Source organism: Myxine glutinosa, chromosome 11 (genome assembly GCF_964187855.1).
Source record: "Myxine glutinosa chromosome 11, kmMyxGlut1.1, whole genome shotgun sequence".
Classification (NCBI taxonomy): domain Eukaryota; kingdom Metazoa; phylum Chordata; class Myxini; order Myxiniformes; family Myxinidae; genus Myxine; species Myxine glutinosa.
The window spans coordinates 131,635,970-131,653,802 of record NC_136271.1 but is presented as its reverse complement, the minus strand read 5'-3'; the positions used below and the strand labels follow the sequence as shown (position 1 = coordinate 131,653,802).

The following is a 17,833-nucleotide window of genomic DNA, read 5'->3' as shown; positions in this document are numbered from 1 at the left end:
ATGGACAGCTTTTTCAAACTGTTTCACCGCATGGTAGTCAAGGATCAAAAGGCGTATTTCCTGAGAGAATTGATTGAGGACATAAAGGAGATCAGTGAAGACAATGAACTTGAGGACCCTCCGATTTCAAAAACCTGCATGTTGAAAAAACGACTGACTGAGAAATTTGGTGACGCCATCGACTTCCACTTGTTTGGGAATCGACACATCGACACATGTCGACACATCGACACACCTGGCAGCAGAGAGAACGCTTCTTCCAAAGTGCTTTGCTTTCGGGCACATCAACTATGCTAGGTACCTGACATTCCAACACGTCAATCTCCAAAATCTGAAGGTGAATCACAAAGATGCCTGGGATGATCTGTTGCAAAATGGATTCGGAGGGTCGATGACTGGCGAGCCCTTTTCTACGATCCATGGGGACTTGATCACTGAGACCACAATCAACAGAGAGGTTAAAGTCCGGGGTGGTCCAATGCAAGGCGGTTACAGTACCAGCAAGCAGACAACAGATGCGTTCATAAAAACGAGTCACTTAATGGCAAAGCTCAGAGGAAGATTGAAGGAAAGGTTGCATATCCTGACCTCTTCAACTCACAAGGAAACAACAATAGGGGCACGGAGGCAGCATGACAACATGGTTCGCAACCTAGTCATCCAATTGGATAAGTACTTTGACCCTTTTCTGATTGGTTCTGCGCGTCACATGAAAACTGGAGTGGAAATTAACCAAGGTATTGTCAGTGGATTGTTGTCATCAACCGAAGCAGGAGAGAAACAATTCCAAGACTTTGTTAACCTTAGACTCAAGGCTACTGGAGAAGGCAGAATGAACATTTTTGACAGGATTGTGAATCTCAAGATCAAAACGGGCATGGAGAAGGTCAAGAAAAATCCAAAGGCAGTGAACGTTCTCAAGGAGGATCGACAAGCATTTGGTGTGTTGGTAGGAAAGGCAACTACCCCTGAAGAGGCACATTCACACCCCCTGACAACTATTCCACTTGCCCTTGCCACACCAGAACGAGACATTCGACAAGGTTCTAAAGCAGCGCTGAGGAACTACCTTATTGAGGAATCTTCATCAACTACAGAGGAACCGCCAAATAGAAGCAACTGGCTGATTGACGGAATGGCAGCTGTAAAGTCAATCCCGGCTCAACAGACTTGGGGAGAATACACTGATGCCCTATTGAAATTCTGCATGCCACCAAGCCAGTCAAACCCAAAACAGCTTGGGATCATATTTGATTCCTACTGTACGTCCACTACAAAGGAGTTAACCCAACGACGCCGAGGGATCTCTGGTAGAAGAACCCACATCACATGCCCCGAGCAGAGTATGCCCAGAGGCAAAGATTGGGACGCATTTCTGCATAATGCTGAAAACAAGACTGAGCTGATTAAATTTATGGTCACTTACTTCAAAAGTGATTCAGTCAGATCGAAACTCAGAATTCCACTCACCGTGACAGAGGAACAGAATACATGGTTGATCACGCAAACTAAGTTTGAACAACTTGAATCCTGCAACCATCATGAGGCTGACACCAGGCTTGTTCTTCATGCAAGCAAGTGCGAAGGTCCGGTTGTGATTAAGGCTTCAGATACAGATGTACTGATCCTCTTGAGCTATGCCTATTCTGTCTGCAAACCACCACAAGACTGGTTCATGAAGATTGACCATCGGTACGTCAGTGTCAAGAAACTAACGACTCATTTTGGAGATGAAGTGTGTCAAACTCTCCCAGCATATCATAGCATTACTGGATGTGACACGACATCATTCCCATTTCGCATCGGCAAAATCAAGCCATTGAAGAAGATGTTGAAACAAGAGAAATCCCATCTACTCTCTCAGCTGGGCAGATCAAATCAATCTTTTCAAGATGCTACCAGTGCTAAATGCTTCTTCAGAACCTGCATGTATTCTGGAAGTGAACAAGAAAGCTTTGTTGAAACAAGGATCCGAACGTACAACACTCAAAAGGTGAAATCTAGTTCCAGCATCCTTCCAGACGAGAGTAGCACCAATGAACACCTCAAGAGGAGTGACCTTCAGGCATGGGTGTGGTACCAGTGTCTCAAGCAAAACATTGAGTATCCTTCTATCACTGACAGAGGATGGGAAAATACAGATGATGGTATCAGGCCAATATGGTTTACCTGCCCGCAACTCCCTCCAAGCCTCTCCAAGAAAAAGAGCAAGAAAAGACAAATTCAAAGTAAGTATACTAAAAATATATCATTACTTTGATCATTGCTTTTCGTTCCTGTCATAAAGTTCCTCCAATGTATTCCCACTGGCAGTGCATTCATCCAGATTAAATATGTGTAACCTTCCACTTACAGGTCTCGCGGAGTATGATGCAGATTTAGAAGATGCAGTAGAAGAGAGAAGCCAGCCTTCAAGGAAGAAGAGACACAGGAATACAAGCAGAAAACATGTACAAGACAGTGAAGTTCACTGTAGAGAAAGAGAAAAGCAAGGTAGATAAGTCCAAAATGCAATCGTAATTTTGTTATTTTTATATGATTTACTGTTTTGAATCCCGACTATATCCATTCACATTTTTTATAGGTATCGGTGGGGCAGAAGAAAGAGCAGAAGAATCTGAAGTTGATGAAGAGTACCAAGGAGATGGGGAAAATTCGGAGAGCACCATGGAACAACTTTCTTCGGATACCTGTGGACTTTATTCAGACTTTCAGAGTGAAGAGAGTGATCTTGATCTTGATCTTAGTAACTGAGGATTATGTGCCTTTTTAACAACATATTTTTCCCAAAGCATAACCAAAGCCGGGGATCATATTGAATGGGAATTCAGATACATTTTATAAACCTGTGTAGTTTGGTAGACGAAGCAAAACTGACTAGGAGCCGTTCAGCGGCAGCCATCTTGGATTTATTGTTCATCCATGATTTAGGGGATGATCTATTGAGCTAGTGTCATGATAAACCAACTAAATGGATAACCAGACTTTGGAAACCAAGAAATTGAATCAAAATGTATTGTAATATATATTATGGAGCACAAGACATGACTGAATCTGCCACATCGGTGGCCAGTATTGGCAGCCATCTTAGATTTCTTTATGAACCAATGATTTCACTGAAATAAAAAGTACAAATATGGATTCCTTGACCCCAAAAACATATGACTGGACACCAAAATTATAATCATATCACACTCGGAACTGAAGTTATAGCAGTTTCCGTAATACGGAAGTTGCCCGGCGGCCATTTTGTTAATAAAGTACCGATTGTTAATTTTTATGGCTGAGTTATGACTGAGTTATCTTTCTTTATCATAATATAGGCCACAATCAGTTGAAAAAAAATCATCTATGGGTAAAAGCAACTCTCAGAAATACTATTTTAGCTATTCTGGTGGCCATCTTGGATTTGAGGCAAATTTCAGGGTGGCCCACAAGCTTATTCGACAGAGTATGATCAAAAGTATATAAATCCACTGAGAAAACCTTGACTGGAAAACGGCGCCATTTCTGCCTGGCATGGACCTGTCTACTAAGGCTATTTTGACCGTTTCTATGTGCGTCCTCACCTCTCGGTCCTTCGTCTCCATTACTTCTGTCACCTCTTCCAACTTCTTCGTCAACCCCTCATGTACCATCTGACATTCCTTCTGTGTCGCTATTAATTCATTTTTAATGTCCTTTTGTGTCGCTTTTAACCCCCCGATTATTGCAGTGTTCTTTTCCACTTGGTCCACGAGTTCCTTTTGTCCCACTGTCAGCTGTTCTACTCCCCTCGTCAGACCCTCTATTCCCCCTTGTAACCTCGCCGTATTATTCCTCACTTCTTTCTCCATACGCTTTTCACCTCGCTTTACCTCCTCGCGTACCCCTGAGACCTCCTCACTTACACCTCGTCGTATCTCCTCCTTCATCTCCTCCCTCTCTTTTGTAGATGCCGCCCTCATCTGTCCCAATTCATCCCTCTGAGCATCCAATTTGGTTTCTACCCAGATTTTTACCTCCTCTATCTGCTCTCCCATTTGTTTAATTTCTCGGGCGGATTGCTCCCCTATCTCCCGCAATTTGTCTTCCATCCTATCTTCTAACCCCCTCAACCCATTTTTCACCCCCTCTATCTGATTCTCCTGGGCAGCCATTCTATTTTCCACCCCCATTAACCCATTCTTTACCTCTTTTATCCCGTTGTCTAACCCCTCCAATTTAGCTTCTAGCCGTTCCCCCATTTCTCCCATTTTGCCCCCCATTTCTCCCATTTTGCCCCCCATTTCGCCCCCCAATCGCTCACTATCAGCCCTTGCTTCGTCCCTCATTGCCCCCATTTGCTCACTCTGAGCATCCATCCGGTTCCCCATTTGCTCACTCTGAGCATCCATCCGGTTCCCCATTTGCTCACTCTGAGCATCCATCCAGTTCCCCATTTGTTCACTATTCTTCTCCATAAGGGCCTTCATTTGTATCATAAAAAGGTTCAAATCCACCGGTGGCGCTGCTACGGTCGCGGGCGCGGCAAAATTTGGTGCCGCTATACCCACGTGCGCGAGGATGCCATTTTGTGCGCCTGATACCTCCTCAACCACCTCCTCCATATACATTTCCCCGAGGTCCTGGGTCGATTCGACCCCGTCTATCTCTCCCACCGGCATCCCTTCGCCTTGACCAGCCATGGCGCAATTTCAAAATTCGGGTTTTGCTTTAAAACACAAATTTCCAGCAGCTCCAAATTTTGACCAAATTTTTTCATAGATGTTTTTTAAAAATTTGGGTCGGGCCTCGAATCTCACCCCCAGACACCAATTGTTACGGTCCGCGGATTAGATGTTATTTACCGAGCGGAGGCACCGCGGCCGAACAGTTTTTCCCCGACTCACCCGATTCACCCAGACGTTGGCCGTATCGCGCCACAGCTATTCAATATGGAAAAGACTAAGACGACGAATGCAAAGAGGAAGAAGAAGAAGACGTACAGAAGAGTAACGGGGTTTATTATTTACACACACATAAGCAAAAAGAGCAGTCACGGTTATTTACAGGGGACATGAAAAAAAGCAGGTGACAGTGCAAATTACTAGCTTATACAGACTTAATTACCTACCCAGGACAGAACAAACAAAACAAACTCACGTACGCAAATGGGGAACTTGCAGGCAGGAATCGCTGGAAAGGAGAGGAAGGTCCGGAGCTGGTAGCACGATCGGCGCGTTCGGCAGCCGCCGTCCCTTCGCGGCCCTGCTCCAAACTGCCGTCCAGGCCCCAAACGGCTGTCGAGTGTTGCTGCTGGGGACGCTGCCGCTGGCGAGCAAGGTGACGAATAGCAGGCTTTTGCGCTTCCCTGGATGATCTCTGCTTTTGGACCTCACAACTCAGCTCTTGTCATAGCTCATCTCTCATCTCAGTAAAAGCTCATCTCCCGACGACCCAGCTCTTTGCTTTGCACCTCACCACGCAGCTCAGCTCAGCCTTGGACCTTTTTGCAACTCTCTTCTCCTCTGACGACCCAGCTCTTTGCTTTGCACCTCACCACGCAGCTCAGCTCAGCTCAGCCTTGGACCTTTTTGCAACTCTCTTCTCCTCTGACGACCCAGCTCTTTGCTTTGCACCTCACCACGCAGCTCAGCTCAGCTCAGCCTTGGACCTTTTTGCAACTCTCTTGGTCACTCTTGCGCGCGCGCTTTTATCACGCCTCCGGCGATTAAGCCGCCGGCCTTCAGGACACGCCCATCGGTCTGCTCACCTCGGCCATGGTTGGTCGCGCGACCCTCTGGCTCCGCCCTTGATGATGACGGGCGGGCACGCCTTTCTTTCCCGACCCTGCCTCGTGGCCAATGGCGGCTTTGGGGGGGATGTAATTGCCAATTTGAGGCTGGGCCATTACGAAAGGGGAAATGGAGGTTTTTGGGAATGGGAATGAAGGGAATCTATCTATTTCACTTGGTACAATGGAGTGTCATGCTAATGGAAGACAAGGCCTTACCCTAAAACACATAATAAGGATATAAACTACTGAACAAGGGTATTATAGTGTCCTTCAATGTGGTGTTTCATGGAATTAACTACCGGGACGCCCTTTGACCTTTACACAACACTGGAGGCAGGAGGCGCAGAATAGACAATAATCTATCTATAATTCCAGTAATCTCTGTATGTCTGTGTGTTTGTCTGTGTGTTTGTCTGTGTGTTTGTCTGTGACCGCTGTTTCTCGACAACCACGGGTCCGATATACTTGAAACTTGCCAGATATATTGCTGGGGACCTGAGGATGTGCCTTTTCAAGGTTTCATATTAATCGGAGAAGTAGTTACCGAGCTATGTCCAAAAAACGATTCAACCAATCAGAGAGCAGCGAGCTATCACGTGTGCCGAACGTGGCGAACAGACTCTGCCTCGGACGGCACATTTGAGAGCGTATTCATTTATTTCACATTGGCAAACTATGTTGGCGCTATGTTGGCGTTAAACTATGTTTTAAAACTAATTAAAACTAATTTGCGATTCATCGTAACTGCGATATGCGACCTTCCGGACAGTCAAATGAGGACGTCACTTCCGGACTTACGGATAGTCATAGTGACGACGTACTGATGCTGAACGTGGCGAGCAGACGCTGCCTCGGACGGCACATTTGAGAGCGTATTCATTTATTTGACGTTGCAATCTGTGTTGATTGTTGTAAGGTACGATCGATTGTAGTACACGTTTATAATAACTCTGCCGATACAGGCCCGATTAACTGCAGCGCCATCCGAGCTGCGGCGTCGGGACGATACATTCATTGTACGGTCACATCACGCACTTACGGGCACGCCCATGGGCCCATGGGCACGCCCATGCATGCATGGGCGAAGACATTTTTTTTTTTTTTTTTGGCAAGGAACGGGCACCCACGTACGGGCACGTCCTAGTAATAATAAAGCACACAATAAAAAAATACAATCCTCATATCCGCAACAATATATATATATATATATATATATATATATATATATTGTTATAGATCGCGGTTAGATGTTATAGACCGAGCGGTGGTGTAAGACCGCGACCTAACAAAACTCACCCGATTCACCCAGACTTTGGCCGTATCGCACCCCAGCTGCTCAATGAGGGAAAAGACGAAAACGACGCAATGCAAAGAGGAAAAAGAAGGCAAAGAAAGGTTTGGAAATACGACTGAATTTATTGGCTATTTACACACAAGCAAAAAGAAAGCAATCAAGGTTTATTTACAACACATAAGACGCAGGTGACACAGGGAAAATACTAGCTTATACAGACTTAATTAACCCAGGACAGAACAAACAAAAGACTCTGACTCACGCGGGGAATTGCAGGAGGTGGATGGCTGGAGGTGAACGCTTGGTGGAGCCAACACGGAGCTTGGTGGAGCCAACACGGAGCTTGGTGGAGCCAACACGGAGCTTGGTGGAGCCTTGGTGTGACGGGTTCTCTCTTCTCTGTAAAAGCTCAACCGTCTTGTCTCTGGTAAAAGCTCAACTCTTCCAGTCTCTTGTAAAAGCGAATCTCTCTGACTCCTCTCCACGGCTTGGGCTCCCTTGTGTCTGCCGGTAAAAACTCATCTCCTTTGGCCACACCCCTGCCTTGGGTTATATAGGCCCCCGCCCCTCAACCTTTGCGAACCTCCCCGACCGCTCTTCCTCCGCCCTCTGTAGCCAAACCCCTGGCTCATGGTTGGTCGAGCGGGGCTGGTTCACTCCTCCCCCTCTATGACGAGGTGGAGACACGCCTTTCTTCCCTGACTCGAGCCTCGTGGTCAATGGCGGTTATTGGAGGGGAGGTAATATGGGCAATCGAGGCTCGGCAATGACGAGAGGGGATGTAATATTGGATGGAGATTTTGGGGATGGGAAGGAAAGGGGATCTATTCTCTTTCACTGGTGCAATGGAGTACTTTCAATTAATGGAAGACACAGCCTTACGCTAATACACATAATAAGGATATAACTGTCAAAAGAAAGGATATATCGTGTCCTGCATGTATGTTTTATGGACTAACTACGGAAACGCCCTTTGACCTTTATACAACCACAAACGGAGGGAGGAGGGGTGATATTTTACAACAACCTTTTACAACAACATTTTACCACAACAACAAAATAAAACAACATTCTCATATCCACAACAATATACTATATATATATATATATATATATATATATATATATATATATATATATATATATATATATATATATATATATATATATATATATATATATATATATATATATATATATATATATATATATATATATACACACCACAAACACACACACACACACACACACACACGTTACTGTATAAAAATTTCCTCAAGTGTGGTAGTCTCATCTTCGTGGTTCGAGCCTCGTATCGAGTCAGAATTTTTTAAGACTTAGCCCCCCGCAGGAATTTCATTCCTGTTTATATATATATAAAAAAAAATATATATATATATACACTTAACAAAATTATAAACGCAACATCCGACATTTTGAAATAATTTATGAACGCTGTCCACCGTCGGCCCGGAAGAGTAGGAAACGGGATCCGTCCGTGAAGAGGACTCTTCTCCAGCATGCCAAGGGCCATCGAAAATGTGCATACGCCCACTGTAGTCAGTTCCGACGGCGAAAATCTGTCAGGTCAAGACCCTGGTGAGGACGTCAGGCATGGAGATCGATTTCTCTGAAACGATTTCGTACGGTCTGTCCTGTGATTCGTCGGTTATTCAGACCAACCGTCTCTTTTGCTGTCTGTGTCGCTGGTCGCAGACGATCACGCAGGTGGAGGAGCCGGATGTACCAATCCTGAGCTGGTGTGGTAACACGTGGTCTGCGGGCATGTGGTTGATTGGCTGTCGCGCCAATCTGTCTGAAACGGTGCCGCAAGCGGTTGATGGTGGAGAAATGCACTTTGCACTGTGCAGCAACAGCTCTGACGGACATCCCAGCATTCAGCATGCCAATGGCGCACTCCCTCATGGATTGTGGCATCTGTGGCATTGTGACGTCTGACAAATCTTGTCATTTTTGGGTAGCCTTTTATTGTCCCCAGTACAAGGAGTGTCTGAGTAATGCTCACGCTCTTTGAAACGCGACAGTACATGCCACACCCGTCTGGTGGGAGCAATATATCATAACGGGGGTGCCACACATTGAAAACGTTTAAACACCCTTATGCACTCAAATTCAAGACTCATCAACCTTTTGTACATTCAGAAAAATATAGGTGATATTTTACTGTATCGTTCATGAATTATTTCAAAATGTCGGATGTAGCGTTTATAATTTTGTTCAGTGTATATATATATGTGTGTATATATGTATATATATATATATATGTGTGTATATATGTATATATATATATGTGTGTATATATGTATATATATATATATATATATATATATATATATATATTGTTATGGATCTCTACGTCGGCCTTCTTCCCCTTAAGAAGGGGGGATTAGTCCCCTTGTTCGTGACTGACCGACGTGAGTCCTGACGCTGCACAGCTCCCTCCGAAGAGGCAGGGGCGCAACCCCGTTCGCGACCGCGGACAGATGTTAATTGCCGAGCGGTTTAGCAACCGCGGCACGAACTATTAACAAGTAACTAGACCCGATTCTTGTACGTTGGCCAAATCGTGCCACAGGTTTTCAATGGGGAAATCACTAAAGCGACCGGACGAGCATGAAGAAGAAGGACAAAGGTAGGAAATACTACTATAATTTATTTCCAATATTTACAAGTCAAAAGAAACCAAGGAAGGAGGAAGAATACGAAAATAAAGACAGAAAGGAGTAAGGAGACACAGTGCAAATATTAACTTATACAGACTTACTTAATAAACCCCAAGACAACATGAAGGACGGAAAAACGGGCAGACTCACACGATGGACGAAGGCAGGAACGAATGGCAGGAACGAATGGCAGGAGGTGGATGGCAGGAGGTGGATGGCTGGACGGATGAGGTGGGATCTTCGGGCGGGAGGTATGCGGGTCCGGTCGGTGTGTGCGCGACGTGAGCAGCCGCCGTTAAAGCTCAACGCTGCGGCGTTCAAACTGCTGTGCTCCAAGCTCCGATCGTTCAAGCTGCTGTGCTCCAAGCTCCGATCGTTCAAGCTGCTGTATCCGTCCGACGCATCCCTCTCACCACCTCCCGTCGGGGCGTTGCGGGACGAGTTATATAGGCCACACCCTCGAGCCTACGCGAACGTTCTCTCCACGCCCTCTCAAAGCCAAACCCCTCGTTCTTGGTTGGTCGGCAAGGGCTCTCCTGGCTCCACCCTTCGATGATGAGGTGGAGACACGCCTTTCTTCCTCGACTCGACCGCGTGCTCAATGGAGGCAAATGCAGCAAACCTGGCACTTTGAAGGTGCCATGGGGGCGTCGGAGGGACCTATCTTATTTAATTGATGCAACGCAATGAATTTAGTGGACCACAGAGCCTTATACTGACATATATTAAGGACATAACTACCGAGGGGAAATCTATGATTGGCTACGTGTGTGCGATGGATTAACTAAGGGCAACCTCTGATCTTTACAATTGGAGGGTGATATTTACAGGGAATATTTACAACACACAAAAGGGTATATTTTACAACAAATTACACACAGGATTCTCAAATCCTCAACAATATATATATATATATATATTAATACGGACACGACTTATTAAGATGTTATGCTGGGCCGAGCGGAATGGCCGCCGTGTTCGCACAAGTTACCCGATTACACTCGAACGTTGACTAAGTCGCGCTATGCTAAATCAATGAAGGAAAGGACACAACGGCTGGATTAAAATGACACGACACCAGGGGTACGGTTCTCAAGACCTCCGGAGGAGGTTATAATATTGCGGAAGGTTAGATTACAGGGATGAGAGAGACAGCATAGAAAGGTGGGCACTTAGACACACTGATCTTATTCCCGACAGACCACAGATAAACGGGACAAAACTGACTCACACGGGGATTGATGGCAAGGAGGGGCAGGTATTCGATGGCTCAAGGTGCACCTTGGCTCAGGGGCAAAATCGACCCGGTCCGGTCCAAAGATGCGGGGAGGTCGCTCAGCGCTCGGAGGTCGCGACTTGTCTTTCCAAGCTGGGGGCGCATCTGACCTCACGTCCGGTAAGTGGCTGCGCATATCCGGCGGGGAGTGACACGCCCTCGGCTCGTTAGCTCCGCCCCAGATGGAATCGGCCCGCCGCTTCTCACTGGCTGCGGGGGGTTACTGGGCTCCGCCCCTGACGAGGAGCTGACAGCCAGCCCCTTCGTGGTAACCCCGTGGAGCGCATGGGCAATGGCGGCTAACCAAGCCGGAGTGAGGACGCACACTCCCCGCGCCGCGCCGCCCCCCTCTGTTGTTGTAGTTGTTGTTGTAGTTGTTGTTGTTGTTGTTTCATGGGGAAGATGGGAGGAGGTATGGGGAGGTCCTAAACTCACTACTGGTGCCATACAATCACATTCTGGTGCAACGAAGAGTCAGAATTAATGGAAACGAGTCCTTAACTGACATAGACTAAGAATAACTAGCAAGATGTCCGAAAGTTGTCTACGTGAGATGCGGTGGACCTGGGTACGACATTTAATGGGGGAAAAAGGGGAAGGTCGGTTCTACAGAGTGTTGTTTACAGACAATGGGACTAGGGAATGGGGGATTGGGGATAGTTGGGGAGTATTGGGGAAATAGGGGAATATTTACAAGCGGATATGGAGGCCAAATCCCATATCCGCAACATTGCACCCTTCTCTACCCTCGGGGCGTCCCGACCCGATAAATTTTTACCTATTTTAGTGTGGCACTCAGATGTAGTTCCCTCTACTATTAACTCTACCCTGAGTGCGACAGTTTTACAGATATTCACAAACGAGTAAATTTGTCCCCCTGCGACGTTGCACCCTTCTCCTCACAGAAACACACCCACAGGATAACCGAATCGCGGAAAGAATTCGCAAACTAAACATACAGCCGGTAGGGAGCATTATTTACACAAGACTACGCTGATATTTACACTACGATCCAGGACCTGTTTTTGGAGGAACACATGCAGATGTTATGCATAGAGAGAGCACGCATGCCAGCATCGATACACCAACCCACGAGTGCTCTGTGGCCTTACGGCCTTTAATAATGTGCAGAGCACCCCATCCAAGCACCAAAAGCACCACCCCATCATGTACAGTCAGCACCATCCGGTGCACCAATAAAGTGTCTATAAATCACGGTGTGGTGTCGCAGCCGGCCGATGGTCTGCCGCTGGTCTTGCCTTCGTGTGGTGCACTTGGCCTTCTTACTGCTTTCAAAAATAAAGAAAGGCGCCAACCGCGTCCATTTCTATATTGTGGCCGTCAGGGGGCCAACTATAAGTGGTTCACCTGTATGGCATAGGTGCCACGTTGACCCATAGGTCCATCCACGGGTGGTGCTTGGCCGCAAAAGAACTGCGGTCCATTGTGGGTGGCCACCAAAATTGCGGTCCATATGGTGTATCGATCCAGGCAGCAAGCAGCGAAAGTGCAGGCCCACAACTGCGGAGCCAGCACCTCTCTCTCCTCTCTCTCTGCCCCAAAGCCAGATCCTCGGAGGTGGGAGACAAAAGAAGCAGACAAGTGAGTAAGGTGGTAAGGGCGCAAGAGTGCACGCAATGTAAGGTAATGCACACTGGGGGCACATGGGAACCAGGTGAGACAGGTACGTTCCTACCGTACGCCCCCCCCCCCCCCCACCAGGTAACCTACATGGCCCCTCCCTTACCCCTTACTGTATCCACAAAACACAACACTACCCATAAACATCTACTTTACAAATCAACAAACGTCCCTACTGTCTTCCCCGTTCCTCCCATAAACCAAATTCGTCTTCTCTCCCTCCTAACCAATCAAATTTGCCATTTTCAACTCTCATCAAAATTTGCCATCTCCAACTCAACATCATAATTTGCTATCACCAATTCATCATCAGTCCCTCCTAGGGAGGGAGAGATGGAATCACCCCAATGTCTCATCCACGTCGTGATGCGTCTCAGAAATCCTCACAGCAATCCTTACTTCCTGCAACAGAACAAAGAAAACACAGGTGTGGAGTCATCATCATCACCACAGGTAAGTGGCTGCGTATGGTGCGACAGGTTCATCAATCCTAACTATTTCCTAAATGACTTTAACAACTTTACATTACCCGGGGTCTTTCTCCTGCCAAACCATTGGCCCTCTTACACTATGGGTTCTAAAAACCAATCCCCATTGACCAAACTGTGGTGCTTTTCAATTTGGGGTCTCACTCCCCCGATTCATCTCCCGGTGCCCTCGCACAATTTCTGGGCTGTGGCGTGTACCTCTCCCAGCGGGTCTACCCACCTGCACACCTCCACCACTGCAGTTGCCTCCGAGCTTACCTGCTCCTTACCCTAACCTAACTACCTGGGGAAGGCCCTCTGGCGCTCTCCCCACTCGGTGCCCTCTCTGGCACTGGGCTACCCGGGTCCGTCCTCCGGATCCTCGGGCCCCATCCACAACTCTACCGGCTCCCAGAGCCCACCTGCGGCCTCACCTGGCCGACATCCTCACAGTGGTGGAGTGCCCAACCAACTACACACACTAACAGGCTACACGCCCAGCCATTTCCACAACACTAATGCACCCATCCACGATACCATTCTGCAACCGCACCACAAATGCCAATATCCAACCACAATTTACCTATACCCTCTACCTAACACTTACGCTACCCGCCCCGGGTACTCGTGAAAGGGGTCCACTCTTCCCCCATCCACACCTTCGCACCATGCACACCACTCCGTACCACTTACTCGAACTCTCTCCACACACCTGTACTTGCACACCTGTGCTCTCACACCTGGTGCCACCTGCACCCTTCTCTCCCCAAGCGCATTCGCGCTGATCCACAACACTCACTACTCATACACTGCTCCACACACCTGTCCAGTTGCACACCTGTGCAATCACACCTGTTCAATTCTCACACACACGGCATCATCTCAGCTAACTACTCCCTTCTAAAACTTGCGCTTCCCAGTCGTCCCTTTAAACTATTGCGCTCCCACGTCATTATCATCCACACTAAACTACCTGCGTCCCCACTACAGGTATCAGTCACTAACTAACCTTAACGTTACCTAATGTCATCTTATAGGGCCCTATCAATATCCTAACCCACCCGGGCTAGTTTTCACTGCCATACACCCCATAAGCTATTGCTCGTTTGCCCCCCTTGGGAAGGGCGGCAGGGATGCCAGCCTTACCCACCGGGCCCATCGCTCACTACCAATTTTGCACATCAAATTTCAACAAATTAAAAATTTGCCAATCACTACCCATCATCTGCCAATCACTACTGCCAATCCCTTGCCAATCATCAAATTTTGTTTTTCTCTAATTTTGGGTCCAAAACACTAACCTCATCACCCAGTCTACTCACTAATGCCTCTCGGTGCGCCAATTCCTGTCCAAAGCCCGGCTTCGTACAACCAAGCCATGAATGCGGGTTGTTTGGTGCCAGCGGCTGGATACGTCCCGCACTCGGTGCAGGGACGGGGGCTTACCCGGGCCGAGATCCCACGCACCATCTCGGCGTGGAGCCATCCAATGTCCCGATCTCGACCTGCCGGAATGCCTCAACAAAAGGTGGTCGCCATGACGACCCTTCCTATCGGCCTGCCCGCTCCGCCTAGTGGAGCGCAAACGCGGCCGTTCAAAGCGAGGCCCAGCGTGGATCGCGCACGGCGGTCCTTTCGAACCCGCCGTGGCTCGGATCCCCGCTGGTTCTCGCGGCACGCGAAGCCCGGCACGCACCGAGGACCCGCTTCGGCTAAAAGTCGACCTAACCTCTAACCTGGTTACCGTCGATGCTTCACCTGGATTCTTACACCCCGCAGCCCGTTCCTTGCTCACACATCCAGCCGTGCCCATGCTCCTCGTACCTTTCCTTACACACCCAGGTACACTCATTCCACTCACAGCCTTGGTCACACACCTGACCACCGAACACTTTGGCACACATTCGTTGGTCGCACACCTCACCAACACACCTCTTCGCGCCCCCTCCTCGGTCACTTCCTCTGTGACAATCACAGGTGTGCTCTCATTCGCACACCCAACCACGTGCCTCACTACCAATTCCAGCGTGCATTCCCACTCATGCTCTACCATTCCAGGTGTGCATCCTTTCTCACCTGTCACAACCAACTCATGCTCCTTGTCACGCTCACTACTCTCACCTCCATTCTTGACAGCGCACTCACCCTTACTCTTGACAGCGCACTCTTTCCTCATGCACCCGTCCGTTACACACCTTTCTCGCACACACTCTCCCGTTACACACCTTTCTCGCGCACACTCTCCCGTTACACCCTCTGTAACACTCACCACAGGCGTGCATTCTTCCTTGCCTTTGACAGCGCACTCTTTCCCCATGCACCTGTCCGTCACACACCTTTCTCGCGCACACTCCTGCGCACACTCTCCCGTCACACCCTCTGTAACACTTACCACACCGCGCTTCCATGTGCTCCCTCGCACACGCGCTACGACCGACTCACTCTCGCCAGCACCCTCACTCCTTGGCACGCACTTTTTCCTCACACACCCCAGAGTCGGACTTTCTCGCACACCTCCTTTTTCGCACACCAGACCTGTCGCACACTTCACCAACGGCCTCTCACGAACACCCGGGTCCATCTCGACCCCCAAGCTTCTTAAATCCCCTGGCGCATCATACGCACGACCATATTGGTCACCACTTACACCGGGTCCTCTTCCTCTTCGCTTCTCCTCCATCACCTGCGAATCCCTCATCCGGTTAATGAGCACATCATCACGATCCAAACACAGACTTTGGACCAATTCTTTTATCTCCTCTTTTATCTCTTTCTTATCCCCTCTCCGTCGCTTCTTAATTTCGCTCACCCCTTCTTCCACTTCTTCTAATTTCTGCTTCACCTCTTTTATTTCCCGGTACGTCTCCTCAAGCTCGTCCTCCAAGGCTACCTTGACCGTTTCCATGTGTGTCCTCACCTGCCGGTCCTTCGTCTCCATTACCTCTACCACCTCGTTCAACCTCGTTGTCAGTCCCTCACGTACCATCTGACATTGCCTCTTTGTCGCTATCAAGTCGTTTTTTATGTCGTTTTGTGTCGCTTTTAACCCTCCTAATACCGCAGTGTTCCTTTGAACCTGCTCCGTTAGTCCTTTTTGTCCCTCCGTCAGCTGTTCTACTTCCTGCGTCAGGTCCTCTATGCCCCCTTGTAGTTTTACAGTCCCCTTTCTCACCTCCTTCTCCATGCGCTCCTTACAGTGCCTCACCTCCTCGCGCACTCCTCCGACCTCCTCACTCACCCCTCTTCTGATCTCCTCTCCCATCACTTGCATCTCCTGCCCAGATGCCACCCTCATCTGCTCCATTTCCTCCCTGTGAGCATCCAGTTTGGTTTCTACCCCGATTTTCACCTCCTCTATTTGCTCTCCCATTTGTTTGATTTCCCTGGCAGATTGTTCCCCTATTTCCCGCAATTTGTCCTCCATCCTATTTTCTAACCCCATTAACCCATTTTTCACCCCCTCTAACTGATTCTCCTGGGCAGCCATTCTGTTTTCCACCCCCGTTAACCCATTCTTTACTTCTTTTATCCCGTTGTCTAACCCCTCAAAATTATTGTCGAACTTCCCAAATTTCTTGTCTAACTCCTCACCCCCTCGCTTCGTCCCTCATTACCCCCATTTGGCCCTCCAATCGCTCACCCTGAGCATCCATCCGGTTCCCCAACCGCTCACTATCAGCCCTCATTCCCACAATTTGGTTTCCCAACCGCTCACCCAATCGCTCAATTTGGCTCCCCATACTCATCTGTACAGCTGCCTGTAGCTGCGCAATGAGGGCCTGCATGTCAATCGGCTGCATGTTAAAGCCCGTTGATACAGCGGGCTCGGCTACCGCGCGCTCTTGCGAGGCGCCATTTTGCGCGCCCGCAACGTCGGGCGCAACGACGCTATTTTGTGCGTCTGCTACCCTCACTGCTTCGCTCCTCCTCATGTCCCTCAATTTGGTCCTGGATCGACCCTGCCTCACTCTCCTCTACCGGACCCCAGCCGACTTGGTCTGCCATAGCGCGACTTAGTCAACGTTCGAGTGTAATCGGGTAACTTGTGCGAACACGGCGGCCATTCTGCTCGGCCCAGCATAACATCTTAATAAGTCGTGTCCGTAACAATCTACCGGACCCCAGCCGACTTGGTCTGCCATAGCGCGACTTTCAAAATTCGGGTTTTTATATTTTGTAAAACACAATCAAATTTCGCCGTTATAATTTCGAGCGCGTAAAACGCGCTCCGGATCGAATCTCACTCCTCGACACCAATTGTTACCCTAATGGTACAATTGGTGTTCCAAAATTTGGGCTAAATGAATTTAGTCCCAGGTCCGAATCCGACACTCCTGACACCAATTGTTACGGACACGACTTATTAAGATGTTATGCTGGGCCGAGCGGAATGGCCGCCGTGTTCGCACAAGTTACCCGATTACACTCGAACGTTGACTAAGTCGCGCTATGCTAAATCAATGAAGGAAAGGACACAACGGCTGGATTAAAATGACACGACACCAGGGGTACGGTTCTCAAGACCTCCGGAGGAGGTTATAATATTGCGGAAGGTTAGATTACAGGGATGAGAGAGACAGCATAGAAAGGTGGGCACTTAGACACACTTATCTTATTCCCGACAGACCACAGATAAACGGGACAAAACTGACTCACACGGGGATTGATGGCAAGGAGGGGCAGGTATTCGATGGCTCAAGGTGCACCTTGGCT

The 17,833-nt window shown here is 48.4% G+C and overlaps 1 protein-coding gene across 1 annotated transcript; it reads left to right on the top strand.

Moving 5' to 3' along the window:
• The first annotated feature begins 1,801 nt into the window (after positions 1–1,801).
• LOC144888339 (uncharacterized) lies at positions 1,802–3,282 on the top strand. The gene is made up of 3 exons (XM_078765989.1): positions 1,802–2,228; positions 2,356–2,493; positions 2,585–3,282. The coding sequence occupies exons 1-3, from the start codon at positions 1,829–1,831 to the stop codon at positions 2,752–2,754; spliced, it is 708 nt and encodes a 235-aa protein (XP_078622115.1). The 5' UTR covers positions 1,802–1,828; the 3' UTR covers positions 2,755–3,282.
• Positions 3,283–17,833: the final 14,551 nt, after the last annotated feature.